The following is a 19563-nucleotide window of genomic DNA, read 5'->3' as shown; positions in this document are numbered from 1 at the left end:
TCACTCCACTAGAATATAGTAGTAATCTTGTGTGGCAGAAGCAATGACAAGTGTATATGATAATCTGTTTGTAACAGGATTGGTTTCCCAAGATAAAAATACGTATGTACACACACAGAAATGAATGACAGAGGAAAAAAAATATATATGAGAAGATAAGAAAAACGAGGGGAAGTGAAACATAGCAATTGTGTTTAATAGGTGGATAGAAATATTTGTATACGTATAAAAAAATATTCTTGATAGAATAGTAAACTAGAATAATGAAAAGTATAGGAAACAAAGTAAATGATTTTTTTGAGGAAAAATCAAAGTGTAGAAAAATAAATGTAATCACAACTATCACTTCCTTCAGTCCCCTTTCATATGTCCTACAGAATACTAGATTATTTATGATGGTGTGTTGGTATACCAAGTGTATCGTGAAAGAGAAAGCAAGAAAATTGAACCATTTCATACAATTCTCAAAACTTTTCATTGACGGTTATAGTACTTCCGAAGATTGTGTGAGTATATTCTTTGATTGTCCCTTGGGCACTGCGGTCACACTCCCAGATCGTTAAAACCAACAATAATCCAATTCCTTTTTCAGGTCCCTCAAGAAATATTTTTCCACGTTGTGGGCAGCCGGGAAGTGATATTAACCCTCCTACCCGTAACTGCACACAAGACCAATTTGGTCACATTCAAATCCTTCCTACACTTCCTAGTAACTCTCTTATCTCCACGACTAACCCTTCTCACATCCTTCTATCACCTAGCACCGCAAGGGCAAACGATTCGAGTACACGGAACGTTATTCCTGGTCTGTAAACAACATGTAGGGAAACTTCTTAGTGTTCTTCCTAATGATAGGCAAGCTAAGAATATATTCCAGGAACAACTAGAAAAACAGCTAGGCAGCCATGCATATATGCTCACCCCGAGGCAGCGTGGAATGAAATCCGAAAAGCTGCGGAAACAGCAGTGATATCTGCCCTTAAGGTAAACCATAAGGTTAGGGAGAAACAATGGATCTCAGCAGCATCTTCCGTACTGATAGATGCTCAAAAACGCATCCCATCTGGCTCTGAACATAACGAAGAGCCGAGTCAGCTTTAGCGCAGGCTAATAAGAAGCCTATGCAATGATCGCGAACAGTGGTGGGTAGCGAAAGCAGGAGAGATGGAAAAGACAGTGGCAATAGGTAACAGCAGACAGCTATTCAGACTTGTTAAAGAAACCGGTATTAGGAACCCAAGTATCAGCGAAACTGTCTCGGAAATAGATGGACATATCATTCATTCTCAATCCAGGAGATTGGATCGATGGGCAGAACACTTTAGGGATCAGTTTTAGTGGCCTTCAGCCACACTTCAGTTACCCACGATCTCCAGTCGACCTGAATGGAAAATTGATGTAAGTCCCCTAACTCTTTACGAGGTTGAAAAAGCTATAGGAAATCTGAGGCGAGTGGGAGAGCGGCAGGCCCTGACAGGTTTACCCCTGATATTTGTAAGGATAGCGGTCCATTATCAGCAGTGAGATTGACAAAAGTCTTAGCGAGAATCTGGGAACTGGACATAATTCCAACTGACTGGTCCCAATCACTGATTGTGACAGTCCATAAGAAAGGACAAAAGTCCTCTTGTAACAATCACAGAGGGATCAGTTTGACTAATATAGTGTCTAAAATATTAGCTTCAATAATACTTCGGCGCCTAACCAAAGCTGGTGAAGAGCAGACTAGAGAAAACCAGGCTGGTTTCTGACCTGGACGTGGTTGTATAAATCAGATATTCACTTTACTTCTGGTCCTAGAACATAGACACACATTCAGATGTTCCACAATCGTAGTATGTCTCGACCTTAAGGCAGCATTTGACTTCATTGATCGTGAGGTTCTATAGCAATGTTTGTCGCAATGTCGCGTCAATCTCACCTTACTTTTCAGTGGCCGAAGGATTGACCGCCATCAACGGATCGATGTTAGTAAACTGACTGCAACTTCTGTTGCAAGTAAGTATCGAGCGGAGCTAGCTTCTAGGCTAGTTACCATCCCACCGAAAAGTATAGATGAGCATTGGTTGCATCTTCATGACGCCATGAAAATGGCGAGTAAAGCCGCTTGCGGCTTCGCGAAACGTCCCGCTTACAAGCACTGGGTTTCTTCTGGCTCCTTACAACTGATGGAAGCCCGTCGGTCTACTCCGGGTGACCGTGAGTTTGACCACAAACGAAGGCTGTTACGTAATGAAATCGGGCAAAGCTTGCGTAAGGACCGAGAAGCCTGGTGGTCGGAGCGTGCTAATGAGATGGAAGCAGCAGCTGCATCTGGTAACTGCCGGAAGCTCTTTCAACTCATCCGAGCCACTGGCAGCAAGAAGTCTGGTGTGAGTGAAACAATCTACGAGGATGACGGGATGCCAATCACTAACATCTCTCGACGTCTTGGACGATGGGCAGAATTCTTTGAAGGGCAGTTCAACTGGCCTGCTGCTCCGGCAACATCAACCAGTTTGTCCTGCCCTCCATGGCCGGTGACGACCGATCCACCAAACGAGGCGGAAGTCCGCAAGAAACTCCAACTCTTGAAACGTTACAAATCACCGGGCCCAGATGACTTACCCCCAGCTCTTTTTAAAGATGGTGGTGACTTTCTGACTAAGGAATTGACTGTGTTGTTTGCAAAGGCTTGGGAGCAAGAAAGTGTTCCAACATCATGGAATGAGTCGATAGTCGTCCCTATCTTTAAAAAGGGTTCACGTTGTTCCTGTGATAACTATCGTGGGATAAGTCTACTTCCGATTGCGTCCAAACTATTGGCTTCTATCATTCTTCGTAGGTTGTTTAAAACCCGAGAACGATTGACTCGCGAGGAGCAGGCTGGTTTTCGTTCTGGTCGAGGATGTATTGATCACATCTTCACCCTCCATCAAATGTTACAGCACCGTCATACTTATCGCAGGCCAACAATCGTAGTGTTTCCTGATATCAGGGCTGCCTTCGATTCGTTGGACAGGACTGTTCTCTGGGATTGTCTATTGAAGAAGGGTGTGCCTGAGAAGTTTATTAACATATTAAAAGCCCTGTATACAAACACCTCAGGCAGAGTGAGGGCATACAACCACCTTTCTCCCTTTTTCCATTCGAGCAGTGGGGTTAGGCAGGGTTGCCCAATCTCACCATTCCTCTTCAACTTTGCCATCGACGACATTCTGGAAACAGCTCTGATGGATGTAAGTAATGGCCGTGTGGATCTGCTGCCTGGAGAAAGACTTCTCGACCTTGAGTGATGAGATTGATGCACGTATAATGAAAGCCAGAGCGGCTTATGCCAATCTGGGCCATCTTTGGCGCCTTCGTGATGTTAGTCTTGCTGTAAAAGGTCGGATCTACAACGCGTCGGTGAGAGCAGTTTTGCTCTATGCTTGTGAAACCTGGCCTCTCTGAGTTGAGGATGTTAGACGTCTGTGTTCGATTATCGTTGTCTCCGAAGGATTACTGACATTCAGTGGCAACACCATGTTAGTAATGCAGAGGTTCGGCATCGTGTGCTTGGGCGCAGAGACGATAATTCAATTGGTGTCACCATCTTGAAACACCGACTTCGGTGGCTTGGACATGTTTTACGAATGTCGTCCCAGAGAATTCCACGTCGTGCATTATTTGCCGACTCTGGGACTGGTTGGAAAAAGCGGAGAGGAGGTCAGTGTATGACATGGTGTCGTGGTATGAAAGAAAGCTACAAAGGGCTAGCTTCTGTTGGTCCTTCACGACTCCCTGGCTGGGGTCCGAGAGATGGTGCAACACAGTGGCTAGAGACGTTATCAGATATGGCTCAGAATAGAAGCCAGTGGCGAACCTGCTGTAACCTTCTTCTAATTTCTTCATAAAGAGTGGCTATAACTTTCCTAACTGAGAGAGCTCTTCTGGTTTTTCATTTCAGTTCCCCCCCATCATTACTCTTCTCCTTTTCTTTTTTTTCCTTCTTTTATATATACACATCTTCCTCCTTCTCCTCCCATTCTCATTATTTTGTGTGGCGCATATGTATCCGGTGCCCTTTGTACTAATATATATGTGATTAAATAAATAAATAAATAATGTTTGTCGCTGAAATGAGTACCAAAGAAGTACATTAACCTCATAAACTCTCTCTACTCGAACACAACTGGTCGAGTTAGAGCCTATGGCGAACTGTCATCAGAACTGATTACCTCAAGTGGTGTTCGTCAGGGTTGTCCACTCTCCCCATTCTTGTTTAATTTTGTCGTCGACATACTTTTAGAGATAACACTTTCATCATCTCAATCTCCAGGAGTTGAACTTTTACCGGGAGGCTCACTTATTGACTTAGAATACGCCGACGACATAGTTTTATTTGATGAAGACGCTGACAAAATGCAGAGTCTTCTGACCACCATAAGCAACAATGCAGGAATGTTCGGGATGCGATTCTCTCCCTCGAAGTGCAAAATGTTACTTCAGGATTGGGTTGCATCGACACCTGAACTAATGATAGGGAGTGAAGTAGTTGAGCGTGTCGACCGCTTCATTTATCTTGGGAGTCTCATCAGCCCTTGTGGTCTGGTGTGTGACAAAATCTCAGCACGGATACAGAAGGCTCGTCTGGTTCTCACCAACTTGCGTCATTTATGGCGTAGGCGAGATATCCGTCTAGCAACAAAAGGACGGGTTTACTGTGCAGCAGTTCGTTCCGTCCTACTTTATGGCAGTGAAACATGGCCGATAAGAGTAGAGGATATTCATAGGTTACTAGTATTCGATCATAGGTATCTTCGAAGCATTGCTCGTACATCCTGGGACCACCGGGTAAGTAATGCAGTCGTCAGGAAACGGATATTAGTTAAGGATGGCAAATCGATTGATGAAGTAGTGAAACTTCATCATTTGAGATGTCTGGGGCACGTGTCACGTATGCCCAACCACCGACTGCCCCGACGTGCAATGTTTTATGGTGTAGGAGTAGGTTGGAAGAAAGCTAGGGGCGGCCAGACCAGATCGTGGCACAAATCCATGAAGTCGCTGACAATTGGACTGAGCCATGTTGGTAGGTGTAGACTACCTGGTTGGGATTCGCGAGATGATAGCAACCGATGGTTAGAGACCTTGAATTACATGGCTCAAAATCGTTTGCAATGGCGAAGGTGCATCCACTCTTTGTGTTCTACCAAATTCTAATCTTCTGAATTCCTCGTGTCCCTATCTTCTTTCTCTTTCCGAATTTATTTCACTGGATTATACTCCTTGAATAACATCTTCAAACCCTAATATTTCCGATTACTGCTAATACTTTTACTACTTCTACCACTATGGGATTTGAATCGACAATTATATCCCTGTGTTAATGTGGTATGGCAACTCGAACAGATGTACGTACGTACGAAGTTCTACGTTGTGAGTGACTGACAATCAGAGAGCGGCGAATTATCGGTTGGAACAGTGACACAAAAACCGTACGAGCAGTCTAGAGTACGTATCGGTCCTGCTTTCTGCCTAGCCCAGGCAGTTAAGTCCAGAACACCAATAACAGCTTCTGTGGTATGAATCAGTGTATTTCAGACATACTGAGTTTATATGCCAAACAGACTGACCACATCGTACCAATAAACTAGGAAATAACATTTGTACAAGATTCAGCCAAATGTGGCTGTGAAAGTGGGAGGCAGCAATTAGTAGTCTAGGGATAACTCAAGAATGGTAAATCGTATAATAATAGTCTATAGGTCAAAATAAAGCTTATAACAAGGGTAACATGGATATGAATAGTTTAATTATTTTGCAATTATACGATTAAAAATATATGCCTAATATTGGTCCATAAATGGATGCCAATGTTACCATTCACTATTGTTATCGGGATATAACATAATTGTAACTCAAGTATAATGGATACCTATCCAATTCATTTTGGTTGCTAAATTTCTCTTTTTCTCCTTTTTGGTATTATTTTTCAAGTCATACAGTGTACAAAATACCTATTTCTAAGAGAAAATATGCTAGTCACGGTGAGAATGCTAATGTACCGATGATACATGATAATGAGTGTTTTAAAACCTTGTTTTCAACCACTGGTTTACAGAGTAAAACTTCGTTTTACCACTTTTGATACAGTCTTGAATGAGTTTGTCTTTACCTCACACAAATAGTGTTTCTCGGTGTTTGTTAAATTAAACCTGTACTTAGTTATTTTCTGAATTACTTGGGTCTGTATTTTCGGTGGAAATATTCTGCAAATCTAGTTATTTGATCTTATATCAGAGAGGTAATCCTTGGAAAGACTCTAAACAGAATTAGGACTATCAGTGTTATAGCTAATAAGTATATATAAAGTTTGAAATATTTCTACATTTCAAAAACTTTTTTCCATTAAGCTACAGTCAGTCAGTCTCAATGTAGAACTTGGTGTGTATGTACATCGGTTCAAGTTACGAAACCCCAATGTCATAGACAGATGAAATTTTCAGGCGAAATCCTATTAGTAGAGATAATAACAGTATCACCAGTAATAAAAAACATTATGCATCGAAGGTAAGATTTAAGCTCAGGATGACTGTTTCTCTGTCTTATTTTGGCCTCGTGTTCTATGAGATATTTTCCGTATTTTGATAATCTGAGCTGTCTAAAAGAAATCCGATTGAACTATCTTCAGTCTCACCAACCACCTCTCACTTGAAACGTTGTTCATCAATACATAATGTAAATTCCTGTTTTGATAAAATATCTTAGTTAAACTTTCTGTCCTGAAATAATTCGTATCTGCCCCTCACTGAAAAAATCAAAAGCCTACGAGTGATTGGTGAATTGGGTTTCTTTCGTTCTGTTGCAACTAATTAACGAGCCGTGCTGTCAGTTAGATGTGGTAAAAATCTGATTGAAATTTCAAATAACTTGTCATATTTCTGTGTACTTGGCAACTACCTCTCATAGTCTTGAATAAAAAACAAGCGAAAACGAAAATCAGCCGTGTACGAATTCTAAATGTGAAGCAGCGCATAAAAAATAGTCCGATGGATGGTTGTAAAGTTTGGTCCAGTCTCGTAAAATTTTATTTTCATTATAATAAGGTACTTCGTTGGTTATATATATGTTGATCGACTTGAGTGAGATGCACTATCATTTTTTTCTAGTTTTTTCACGTAATCGTGTGTATACTAACCATTTTTAAACTTATATTTAATCCTCGATCCGAATTTCTAGCTTTTAAGCACGTGTAATATTTATTTTCTCGTGAAGAAAAGATATTTTTTACACTTTAGGTTTGGAAAGAGATACTACTGAAGATCCTAATTTTGAATCAAGGAATATAGACAATCAATTTATGTCTAGTGATATAGAGGATAACTATGATGCTAATATTTCGTATCATAAAACTAAAAGTGTTACCAATCGAAACAAAACACTAGTTCATTTTAATCTACCTGATTCGAACTCATTTCGTTCTGGCCTTCTTTTACGCCGATCAAGATTATGTTTTTACACCCAATCTGTTTTAAACAGTCTGCGGAATATGTCTATTCACTTTTTAGCGTTTTTAATGGCCTTCATTTATGCTGTTGGAAATATTTTTCTATATACCCTCAGTTGCTTACCACGATTATTCCATTGGCTGTTTGGAAAATTATTTAGTGGAAATGATGATTCTTCAGCTATGTCTCTGAAACATCACTCAAGATTACGTACTGATTTATTGAGATTTCAAAATTCCACAGGTTCATCAAGGTAAACTTGTCTTATTATATTCATTTTATCATATTCTTACTTTTAATAATTCTTGGACTTAATTTGTTTATTATAACATCTATACTTTGATTTGAGAAAATGTTTGTCAGCTACAACGATCTTGAATGCTGTTAGAGGTATGAGGATGGTTATCGTTTCCCGGTTGCCCACACCGTGGAAGAGTTCTTCTGGAGGTACCCGAAAAAGAATTCGGATTAGAAGTGGTCTTAGTGACCTGAGAGTGTGACCGCTGTGTCCAAGGGACAACTGCTTGAGGTCGGTCACACACAACCTTTTTATGAGTAGTTTTGTAGCAAGTTGACTTGCTAGTACAAAACTTTTTCGAGAAGTAACTCTTGATATTTATTGATATAAGATAATGCTAATTAGAGTGTATGGAAAACGAAATCGAATAAAGTTCAACCTTTATTTTTGAAAAAATCTTTAATTTGATGTAATAAGCAGCTTTTAGGTAAATGTCAATGCACTTGGAGCCAATTTTCCATAACTAAACTTTTGAAGTTTGTGATAATTAATGCTTAGTTCAGTGGTTGGTACTTTCATTCAAATTGCAACTGATTAAAAGAAGATTCATGTTATGTCTCAGCTAAACATTTTTTGGGAGAGCTGATATGTTTCTACAACCAGTATTCTGTTTATGATCGGTTACACTGACCCTTTCTTGATTCTTATATCTGTAGGTATTGACTAATATTGATTTAAGCTATGAGCGTTTAATAATGGCGTTGATACATCTGTTATGATGAAGAAATTGGTTTGATGAACTAATAAAATGACTGATAACTAAGTTTATGGTATACTCAATGGACAGATCTCTATGTAAATTTTTGTATTAAAAAATGTACACTACTGTAGAAGACGTTTTGTATGTGCACATATTTTCGGAAAACTTTCCAACTCTGAACATTAATGTTTTTGCAGTTCCTTTTTAAATATTATTTCGTTGTTTTCAAAATAGCAGAACCGTTTTCTTCGCAGCATTTCGTTTTTATGTAGTACTAATACAAGATTTTGATCGCTGAAACTTCCCATTATATCAAAGCACAATTATATGAACGAAGAATATTCTTTCCAATAATTTCTCATCAGGTTATACACTTATAAATCCAAATTAATAATCCATAAAAAATTGGCCAAGTTTAAATCAGAGTACATCATTTTAGAAACTGTAATATGTGAATCAATGAGTGTTTAAGATATAAAATAAAATCGAATCGTTAATGTTGGAGCTGACTTATATGTAGTGTTAACTTGAATCAGTTTATAAGTGAAATAAAATCGTAAGATAAATGATCAGAATATATATAGTTGACATAGAGTGAGATAGAACAATGGGATTACAAATCAGAAATTACGTAATATGTAGAATAATATGAATTAGGTCAGATATAGTTGATAGAAATGGATGCTGAATGAATTTCTCTAAAATGTTAGCAAGTTTGATAATAATAATAATAATAATAATAATAATAATAATAATGACTGATAAGATGTGTAGATAAACTAAGTTTAAGATATAAAAATGAACATTAATCAAATTAATGTCACCATATTACAAAATTGATTATTAACAAGTTGACCCTGAAGTTGGTCAGGGTAAAAGGAGCGGCTGGACATATTTCTTTTGGATGCAGAGCTCTGGCTTTTTGATCCGAATAGCAATTGCTTCAGTCGTCTGCAGGATTTTCAGTCTGACAGAATTAGGTAGACTGCTGTTAACATGATATATTATTGTGAAAGATTGCTCGATGTCAGCTCTATGTCCCGTCTGAACTAAATGAGCTAAAACAGAGCCGTTAACCGTTTTGACTACACCTTTGCTTAACCACACCGGGAGGTGCTCACGAGCCCGAGTATACAAATTCCTAGAACATCTGCCTATATAACTTGCCCCACAGGAGCAGTTGAATTGATAGATACAGAAAGAAGTGGCTAGTCTAGGCAATTTATCTTTCAATATCGGCGTGGTCATTGGACGTGTGGAAAACATTAGTTGTAGCTTACCTGCATTAAACGCCCTTTGGATTGATCTTCGTAGCTTCAGTCTTAATATTTCACTTGGTGCGTCGCCTCTGAATTGTAGACGTATATACAGAGGCTTTTTATTCACAGTTAAACATTCTTTATACTCTCTTTTACTAGCTATGTTTTTATTTATAAATTTCTCTGGGTATCCGTTTTCTCTCAGGGTCGTGTACAATGCTTTTGTTTCATCTTCGACCGTATCTCGAGAGCATATGGTCTTGATTCTATAGTGTAATGTCTTAATTAGGTTCCTTTTGTACTGTAGAGGAACAAAACTAAGAAAGTTAGTATACTGACCCGTCCACGATGTTTTCCTGTTTATATTTCTCCTTAATGAACCGTCTTTTCTCCTTGTAAGGAGAACATCTAGAAAAGCGATCCTACCTCCATTTTCCTCCTCACATGTGAATTTTATAGACGGATGAGCTGTATTGAATAGCTGAAGTGTCTCCATTGAGTCAGTATAGTCGTTACATAGAATGAACGTGTCGTCTATATATCGGCAATAAAGTGAAAACTTTTCAATCTGTTGTGTTTGTGGGCCGTTTTCTAGTTTCGCGAGAAAAATATCAGCCAATATAAAGTTTTCTCTTTACTGCCGATATATAGACGACACGTTCATTCTATGTAACGACTATACTGACTCAATGGAGACACTTCAGCTATTCAATACAGCTCATCCGTCTATAAAATTCACATGTGAGGAGGAAAATGGAGGTAGGATCGCTTTTCTAGATGTTCTCCTTACAAGGAGAAAAGACGGTTCATTAAGGAGAAATATAAACAGGAAAACATCGTGGACGGGTCAGTATACTAACTTTCTTAGTTTTGTTCCTCTACAGTACAAAAGGAACCTAATTAAGACATTACACTATAGAATCAAGACCATATGCTCTCGAGATACGGTCGAAGATGAAACAAAAGCATTGTACACGACCCTGAGAGAAAACGGATACCCAGAGAAATTTATAAATAAAAACATAGCTAGTAAAAGAGAGTATAAAGAATGTTTAACTGTGAATAAAAAGCCTCTGTATATACGTCTACAATTCAGAGGCGACGCACCAAGTGAAATATTAAGACTGAAGCTACGAAGATCAATCCAAAGGGCGTTTAATGCAGGTAAGCTACAACTAATGTTTTCCACACGTCCAATGACCACGCCGATATTGAAAGATAAATTGCCTAGACTAGCCACTTCTTTCTGTATCTATCAATTCAACTGCTCCTGTGGGGCAAGTTATATAGGCAGATGTTCTAGGAATTTGTATACTCGGGCTCGTGAGCACCTCCCGGTGTGGTTAAGCAAAGGTGTAGTCAAAACGGTTAACGGCTCTGTTTTAGCTCATTTAGTTCAGACGGGACATAGAGCTGACATCGAGCAATCTTTCACAATAATATATCATGTTAACAGCAGTCTACCTAATTCTGTCAGACTGAAAATCCTGCAGACGACTGAAGCAATTGCTATTCGGATCAAAAAGCCAGAGCTCTGCATCCAAAAGAAATATGTCCAGCCGCTCCTTTTACCCTGACCAACTTCAGGGTCAACTTGTTAATAATCAATTTTATGATATGGTGATGTTACATTGATTAATGCTCATTTTTATATATTTTATCTACACATCTTACCAGTCATTATTATTATTATTTTTTTAAGCATCCACCCCTATTTACTATATCTGACCTAATTCATATTATTCTACATATTACGTAATTTCTGATTTATAATCCCATTATTCTGTCTCTTACCCCATGTCAACTATATATATATTCTGATCATTTATCTTACGATTTTATTTCACTTATAAACTGATTCAAGTTAACACTACATATAAGTCAGCTCCAACATTAACGATTCGATTTTATTTTATATCTTAAACACTCATTGATTCACATATTACAGTTTCTAAAATGATGTACTCTGATTTAAACTTGGCCAATTTTTTATGGATTATTAATTTGGATTTATAAGTGTATAACCTGATGAGAAATTATTGGAAAGAATATTCTCCGTTCATGCAATTGTGTTGTAGTACTAATACTTGGAATTGTTTTTTTCGCCATAAAACAATTTTTTTCGTTACAGTCTAATTGAAAAAGTTGTGTTGTCAACATAGTGCTTTATTCAAAAAGAAGATTATCAATCATATGTTTTCATAAGCTTCGATTTTCTAATGTTCATTTTTGTGCGTAACAGGTAAATATCAACACCTTGTATACTATACACACTCAACATTGTTTCAAGTATTCTCTTTTGTACTTTGATTCCTCATTAATTAATTTCATGCTCTTTTTATTCACTTTTTCTCTAGTTTTTATGTACAGAGAAATAATATCTGGAATTTTTGCTTGCGTTTAGTATTGCCGTTACTTATCTTATTCCCGTTATTACTTATTTTAAGCCTCTTGTTTGCACCAACTGGTAAGTATGATATAGATTTAAAATGACTTTATTTGTTTTGACATCTATTAATTTTTACCTCATTTATGCTGCAATTTAAGGAAACATGAGTATAAATGATAGAAATTGTTAGAAAATAGTTCAAATTTAAATCACAAAATATCTATTTCCTTTTGTCACAAATTATCTCACGATAAGTAAGAGTCGCCCATTTTTGTCCTAAAACTGAAGTTTCGGTTTTTCACAGTACAATGAATTAAGGTTTCTCATCGAAATAAGATTACTAACTTAAAGTAGAATTACCAACTTCATTCCTCCTTATATTTTATCATTTTTTTTATTGAAATCATTTATAGTTGAACTTTAATAGATATTATTTTAAGATTTGATTAAAACCTTCAGTTATAATTCATTATTAGCTACGCTTTTTTATTCACTTTTTTACAGATCTTTCAAATAATTCATCTTTAAAATTGTTTCCATTTTTCTCTGATTCTAATTGTACGTATGAACTTTCTGAGCCACGCCCGGATAGTACTCATATTTGGAATTTATTTAAATGGAAAGCACGTTGTCTTTATGTTCGTTATTTTTTGTCATCTGAGCTAGATGAGGATAACAGTAGATCTGACAAAGAAAATGATCGCTGGCAATGGATTCCGTTCTTCAGTTCAAGTAAACCTACTGATCAAATAATTTTTGATGCAGGTAAATTCATACAGTTACTTTCTCAGTTTTTATACTTATTACTGCACTTATTATTCTATTTAAAAGGTTGTAGAGGATTTGATTTTTCAATGTAGTATAACATATCGTCATTTTCTTGAGAAAACAAACTAATGATACAGGATGTGTAACTCGCTATTTTTTTTTAACTGTTGTTCGGATGTTCTATCCGCGTCGCTTATTACTTATACTTAAAAAACGAGGAACCACCAAAGTAAGAACACGGAAAACTGGTAAAAGTGAAGATTTATTAATCGCAAAACACGACGACTACTCTTTTCGAAAATACAATTATTTATATATTGATTTGTATAACCGTTTGTTCATTAATTATGAGTCATATGTATGAAATTATAGCAAAATATCACGTAGTTCACGTTAATTTTGTACAAGAATATCATATATAAGAACTTTCTTCTAAATTAGAGCGAATAGTTTCACAGTATTTGGGCGCCGAGTTGATGTAAGACATTAAATAAGAATAAACAATTTGTAAACTCTCAGCGAATGAATTTGAAGTAAATCCAAGTTTCGTCTGCAATCGGTCCAGCTTTTTCAAGGAAATATAATCAAACATCAAAATTATTGAATCTAAATAGGTACATGGTTCTCCGGTTCATTGTATACTGAATAGGTCATCCAATCAGCGTTAAAAATGTCTAAACTAGGTATATGTATTAGTGTGTAAGAGACTTGTGATGTGAAATGATATGTGTTAAGATAACATATTGTATATATACGCAAGTGGTGAGAGGAGAAATTTCATTCCTAATATATTGTCTCCTGTCGGTGAATTTTTAAGAAAACATACAATTTTTAATATATAATATGAATCATATATGTGACATCATGTATAAAATGAAGATAAATAAACGGTGGTCTAGCTTCATTTGACTCATGATTTCAAGTATATATAAGAATTCTGATAAGACAACTGATTAGAATCATTGAATGTAACTGTCACTTGCATAATACGTGATAGATAAAACGGAAAGGAGTTCAGGTTTTTACTTATTAATGATTAGCTGCCATAGCACAGCTAATTGTATTCCACACACCCCCCCTCCTATTAATACTGTTTGAACTAGCCCATATGTATAGGGCTTAGGCTGTTTGTCTCTGCTTGTAAGAATTGAAAGCTTTTTGAAGGATTCTTGTGCTATCGAAATCAATTGTATGACCCGATTCTATCGAGTGTAATGCTATCGCTGACTTTTTCTCAAGTTTCCTGACATCATCTGAGGACTTAGGAATGTGCTTTAATCATTTTTTGTGTTCCTTCACCCTCACATTCAGTTGCCTTGATGTTTCACCTACATACGTTGCATTACAGTCACTACATCTGATTTCATAGACACAATTCTGTTGTTCTTCTTTATGTATTGGATCTTTAATTCTTACTAGATTGATCTTAGAGTATTGTTTGATCGAAAAAAAAACTCTTATATTTTGAATATTCAGGATTCTTCTAACGTCTTCTGAAATACCTTTACGATATGGGATCACCACTGTGTTAACCCATTCTTTTTTCTTTAATCCTTTTTTATTATTAATGCCGTTTTTCCTTCCATTCTTAATTATTCTTTTTATAAAATCCTTCAGATAATTGTTTATCATTAGAGTAGATGTAATTAAATTCATTTCTATTTCTATATCGTGTGGTTCAGTGACAAGTTTTTGGGCTCTCGTGATCATATTTCTGGCCACTGTCACTTTGGTCGAATGTGGATGTGCCGACTTAAAATCTAGAAATCTCCCTGAATATGTCGGCTTTCGGAAAATACTAATTTTTAAAAATATTTATCTTTCAACTAAACAGTCCAGAAAAGGTAATTTGTGTTTAATAAGTTCGTTTAAACGATACCGTTTTATAATGACAAAAGTATCACCAATGTATCTTAACTAAACTTTTGGTGGATGAGAACACATTGAGATTGCACTAGTTTCCAATGAATGCATGAATAGTTTGGCAACAATTGAGGAAACCGGTGATCCCATAGCTACACCTTTTTTCTGTACAAATCTCGAAAACTGAATACAGTTGAATGTAAACATAGATCTAACGCTTTAATAATATCCGACGTAACTAGAGGACAGCGTTGTTTAAGTTAATTGTCAGAATCTAAGAGATTATATATAATATCTAAAGCCATTATTTCATCTTCATTTTATACATGATGTCACATATATGATTCATATTATATATTAAAAATTGTATGTTTTCTTAAAAATTCACCGACAGGAGACAATATATTAGGAATGAAATTTCTCCTCTCACCACTTGCGTATATATACAATATGTTATCTTAACACATATCATTTCACATCACAAGTCTCTTACACACTAATACATATACCTAGTTTAGACATTTTTAACGCTGATTGGATGACCTATTCAGTATACAATGAACCGGAGAACCATGTACCTATTTAGATTCAATAATTTTGATGTTTGATTATATTTCCTTGAAAAAGCTTGGACCAGATTGCCAGACGAAACGTTGGATTTACTTCAAATTCATTCGCTGAGAGTTTACAAATGTATTATTCTTATTTAAGAATATCATATCTTAAATAAAAATCACACTGAACTAAATCAATTTTATACTGAATAAACTAAGATGCTGAAAATTAAAACAATATTACCCTTAATAATCATCATATTGAATTAATAATGGAAGTAATGTTGACCAAAAATCGTAATGAATTGAAAATATAATTGTGCCTTTATACCCCGTCATATTACTGGAATAATTCAGATTAACGTAGTTTTTTGTAGGTGATAATCGACGAAACGTGCATTCGCTAATGTATTTGTTACACGAAGTGTCTTTCAATGATCCGTCGCATCAACGAAATGTTGAACAGCTTAAGATGTGTTCATATTTGGTGACATAAAATATTGAACGCGTCTTCGACCTTGCTCTTAACTTTTCTTAACTTTTGGGATTTATTTATTAAAGATGATTTCATGATATTTGATACCTTAATGTAATGTCAAAAACCCTCATCATATTAACTGTAATAAATATATTTTCAGATGGGTAAATTATAAGAAAACTGGTTATCACTTCTTATCTTAGTAATATAAAACATAATCAAGCCTTTTTTCAAGTTGTTTGGTATGAATTATGTGGAGAAACGTTTGTTATATACAATTATGAACTAGATTCTTAGTGATTTCTGTAGATTTTTGTCAGGAATTTATAAAGATGATGTACAGTATTACATTCGCTTGAAATGTGACTTTTACTTGCTTTTTTAATTTGAAGTCAGCTTTAGAAAAGTGGCTATGCATTGTTTATAACTTACTAAAGCATGACTGTTCGTTTAACGTACATAACTACAAGTACTAACTAAAGCTAAGTGGTAAATTTAGGAACTACTCATTTATATCCAGGATAACACAATTTATTTAACAAGATATAGCTTATTCATATGTTACTTGTTTTAAGTTTATCTTCTGTATCGAATATACCTGAAAATTAACAAAACAAATAATACTTTTGACTCTTTAGGCAAATCGAACTTGACTAATCCAATGTCGTTTACTGGATATAACGACGAAATATAGTTTGCTTGTCGACAACTTGCTTTTATGTAAAAGTTTACTTTCAAGTACCATTTGAATTCAGATATTCGGGCATATATATTTATAAAAGCAAAAAGCTCACAAGTAGACTATATTATAGATTTCATTTTTAGACTTACGTTTATCCAAATGTTTACTTGTACTCCTATTTCTAGCTCAGAGATATTCAATAAAATAATCTGCATAAAAAATATGTACTATGTACCTTTGACATTTTGTACATTCCTATAGGAGGAAAAGGTGCATTGCTGTTGCTTAAGACCCAACTTTTACAAACAATTTGACTTATCGTTATAATAAATGGAGTAAATGGACACACCCCTATCGAAGTTTCTGACATTAAAATTTTGATTCATCACTTCATTTGTTCATTTTAACACAGCTATACTTTGAGTGTTTTAAGTAGACTCGATATGTTTGATTTTTCAAAATGGCATCTTATTCACCTAGAATATTGCTTTTACAATGAGATATATTTCATCATTCAATCGATTGTTCTGTTTTTTTTTTAAGAAGATGGTTTAAAAGTTTATTTTTATTACATTTTCCATCTTTATCTGTGTCTACAATATTTCATTTTACTAAAGGGAATCTGAATGATGTAACAACAAATAAAGTTATTGAGCAGTTGATATCACTTTCTCAATCGGTTAATAAGCGCTTGGACGTACTGTCACAGTGAGTTGTATAATATTTATTTGTTTCAGTTATTGATTATTTAGTCTCCATAGTTTTTCATATGGACTATGACTATTGAAATTCATTCTGATTTATGTAAGACAATCAATTTCTAAACACATCAATTTAGGGAAGCGAAATTTCCCGATGAATAATTCTGCGTGATTTCTGCAAAAATTCTACTCAGCTGACCCTTTAATTTGTTTATGATCATATCCAAAGTAAATATGCTGGTTATTACCTGATATAAATATGAAATTATTTGATGTTATCAGCATAACAATTGCACTAATTACTAGTTGACTGAAGATTCCTTATGTGCTTATTACACGTCGGATTCTATATCTTCTTTAATACATAATTTCGTCGTCCTCCAGCCTAAATTTGTATAGATCTTTTGGCGAAAAATATTGTTCATTTGATTTGTCATGTTACAGAATAGTAGATTTATCTTAAGTTCAGCGCTAAACGTGTTTACCATACCTCTCTGTGGTCTCCGCCGCATTTATTATCACTAACTGAAAGTTAACATTTTTGAAGAAATAAAAATGTAAGCTTTATGAATGACCTCATCGCATCAAACTTCTCAGCGTAAATTTTCACCATTGCGTTAACAGTCTAATTGCAATATTCTAAACTGTAGATTTTCGCTATTGGCATTGACGACTAGAATATCGGTTGTTCTTTCTTTAGACATTTTAGTTTATGCGGTTTATGTTAACAAGAAACAAAAATTCACAACCTGATAGTCATTCTCTGATTTTCCAGTGGTTCTATAGCTTATTTTTGATCGATGAAAATCTTCCTGTCTAATACCATATATTCCAAAAGTTATAAATAAAATAGACTAAATTTTTTGATGAATTTCTCAATAATGAAATGTCATTCTTCAATTTTTTTGTTTTCTATAGGACAATTAAAGTTACCGATGATCGTTTAATCAATTTAAAAGAAGACTCTATCAGAAAATCGGATATGCTCAATCTACAACTTATTGAAATGAGAAATATGTTTGACCATCATATCAATGAATGGAATCATTTTTATATGAAATATAACCAGTCAGATAATATCATTCGATCATCTGAGCGTCTGTCTGATAATAAAGATTTTAACTCTGATCATAATGCAGCATTTCGTATAGAAAGTGATCGTTTACTAAGGTTAGCCAGTGAAGCAGCTAATCATAGTATTGCAACTCAGTTGGATGAGCTACGTACCAAAATCCTACAAGACCTTATAAAATCCGATCTGGAAAAAAATATAAGTATTCAAAATATGTCAATACTGTTGAATAGTTTACGTAGTCAGTTAAGTATACGTACTAAAGAAACTCGAAAGGAGGTTGGTTTTTTGTCATTTATGTACATTATGGACTGATTTATTGATCCTCTATATATGAGATGTGTGCTAGTCATTATGACAGCTCAATAAATACTGAAACAACCAAGTTTGATAATAGGATCACAAGACTAACCTCAATTTCAAACACAGGTTTCAAAAGATATAACTAATGAACTATTCATTGAAAATATGACTATTTTAGTGGCATAATGTTGTTACTGATGTACGTAATATCCAAACAAAATAGTATGACCGATTTACTTGTCAAATGATAATTGAAGGTGAGATTAAAGATCTCAAAACAATCGGTGGTTCTTACCTTATGTCCTAGCGCCAGGATTCGATTGATTTCATTCTATTAGTTTAAGCTTGATTGTTAACTAAAAGGGTTACCGTTCAGTAAAATTGTAATCTGAATAAGATAGTATGTTAATTATTTTTATCTTACTGTATTTATTCAGAATTCCATTTTGTCAATAGTTTAATACCAATATACATAGAAACACTTCACATTACTACTCTAAAATGTATTATATTGAGAAAAGACTGAACTTTATTTTAGGGTTTAAAAAAGGACAAGCATTTGTATAAAATAAAGATACTCCACAAGCTACAAACTTGAAGAAACCCCCCAACAAAATACATCATTACACTGCAAATAGCCACTTAGTGTTAAAGATATACTAACGTTAATTATTCGTACTAAGTTTATCAACTGTTACACGTCCATAGGAACATGATTTGCCTCACTAAGGTGAAAATATGGTAGCATATAACCCAATTTTCAATAAAATTACGATTGCCCGACCTTGAGTTTTAATTTCTATGTTTCTGGACAAAAGTGGTGGTTTCACGAGTTCCCATATGGAGATTAGCACTTAAATCGTGTTCACACTCAATGTTTTGTGGTTGTGTATACATCCAAATAATTATAAAAATTCATATATGCTTTATATAAGAACTCTCGTCTAAATTAGAACGAATAGTTTCACAGCATTTGAGCGCCGAGTTGATGTAAGACATTAAATAGGAATAATATATTTGTAAA

The 19563-nt window shown here is 35.2% G+C and overlaps 1 protein-coding gene across 1 annotated transcript in view; it reads left to right on the top strand.

The window, feature by feature from the left end:
* Smp_180080 (hypothetical protein) overlaps nt 1-19563 on the top strand; it is a gene marked incomplete at both ends in the record, with an annotated part of 32712 nt that overhangs the window by 12427 nt on the left and 722 nt on the right. Inside the window, 3 exons of the mRNA XM_018789227.1 lie at nt 7263-7725; nt 17007-17171; nt 18083-18515. Of these exons, the coding sequence (XP_018654692.1) occupies nt 7263-7725; nt 17007-17171; nt 18083-18515 (1061 nt within the window). The remainder of the gene's footprint in view (nt 1-7262; nt 7726-17006; nt 17172-18082; nt 18516-19563) is intronic.

This window comes from Schistosoma mansoni, chromosome W (assembly GCF_000237925.1).
Source record: "Schistosoma mansoni strain Puerto Rico chromosome W, complete genome".
NCBI classification, from domain to species: domain Eukaryota; kingdom Metazoa; phylum Platyhelminthes; class Trematoda; order Strigeidida; family Schistosomatidae; genus Schistosoma; species Schistosoma mansoni.
This window is presented reverse-complemented; position numbering and strand designations above follow the sequence as displayed.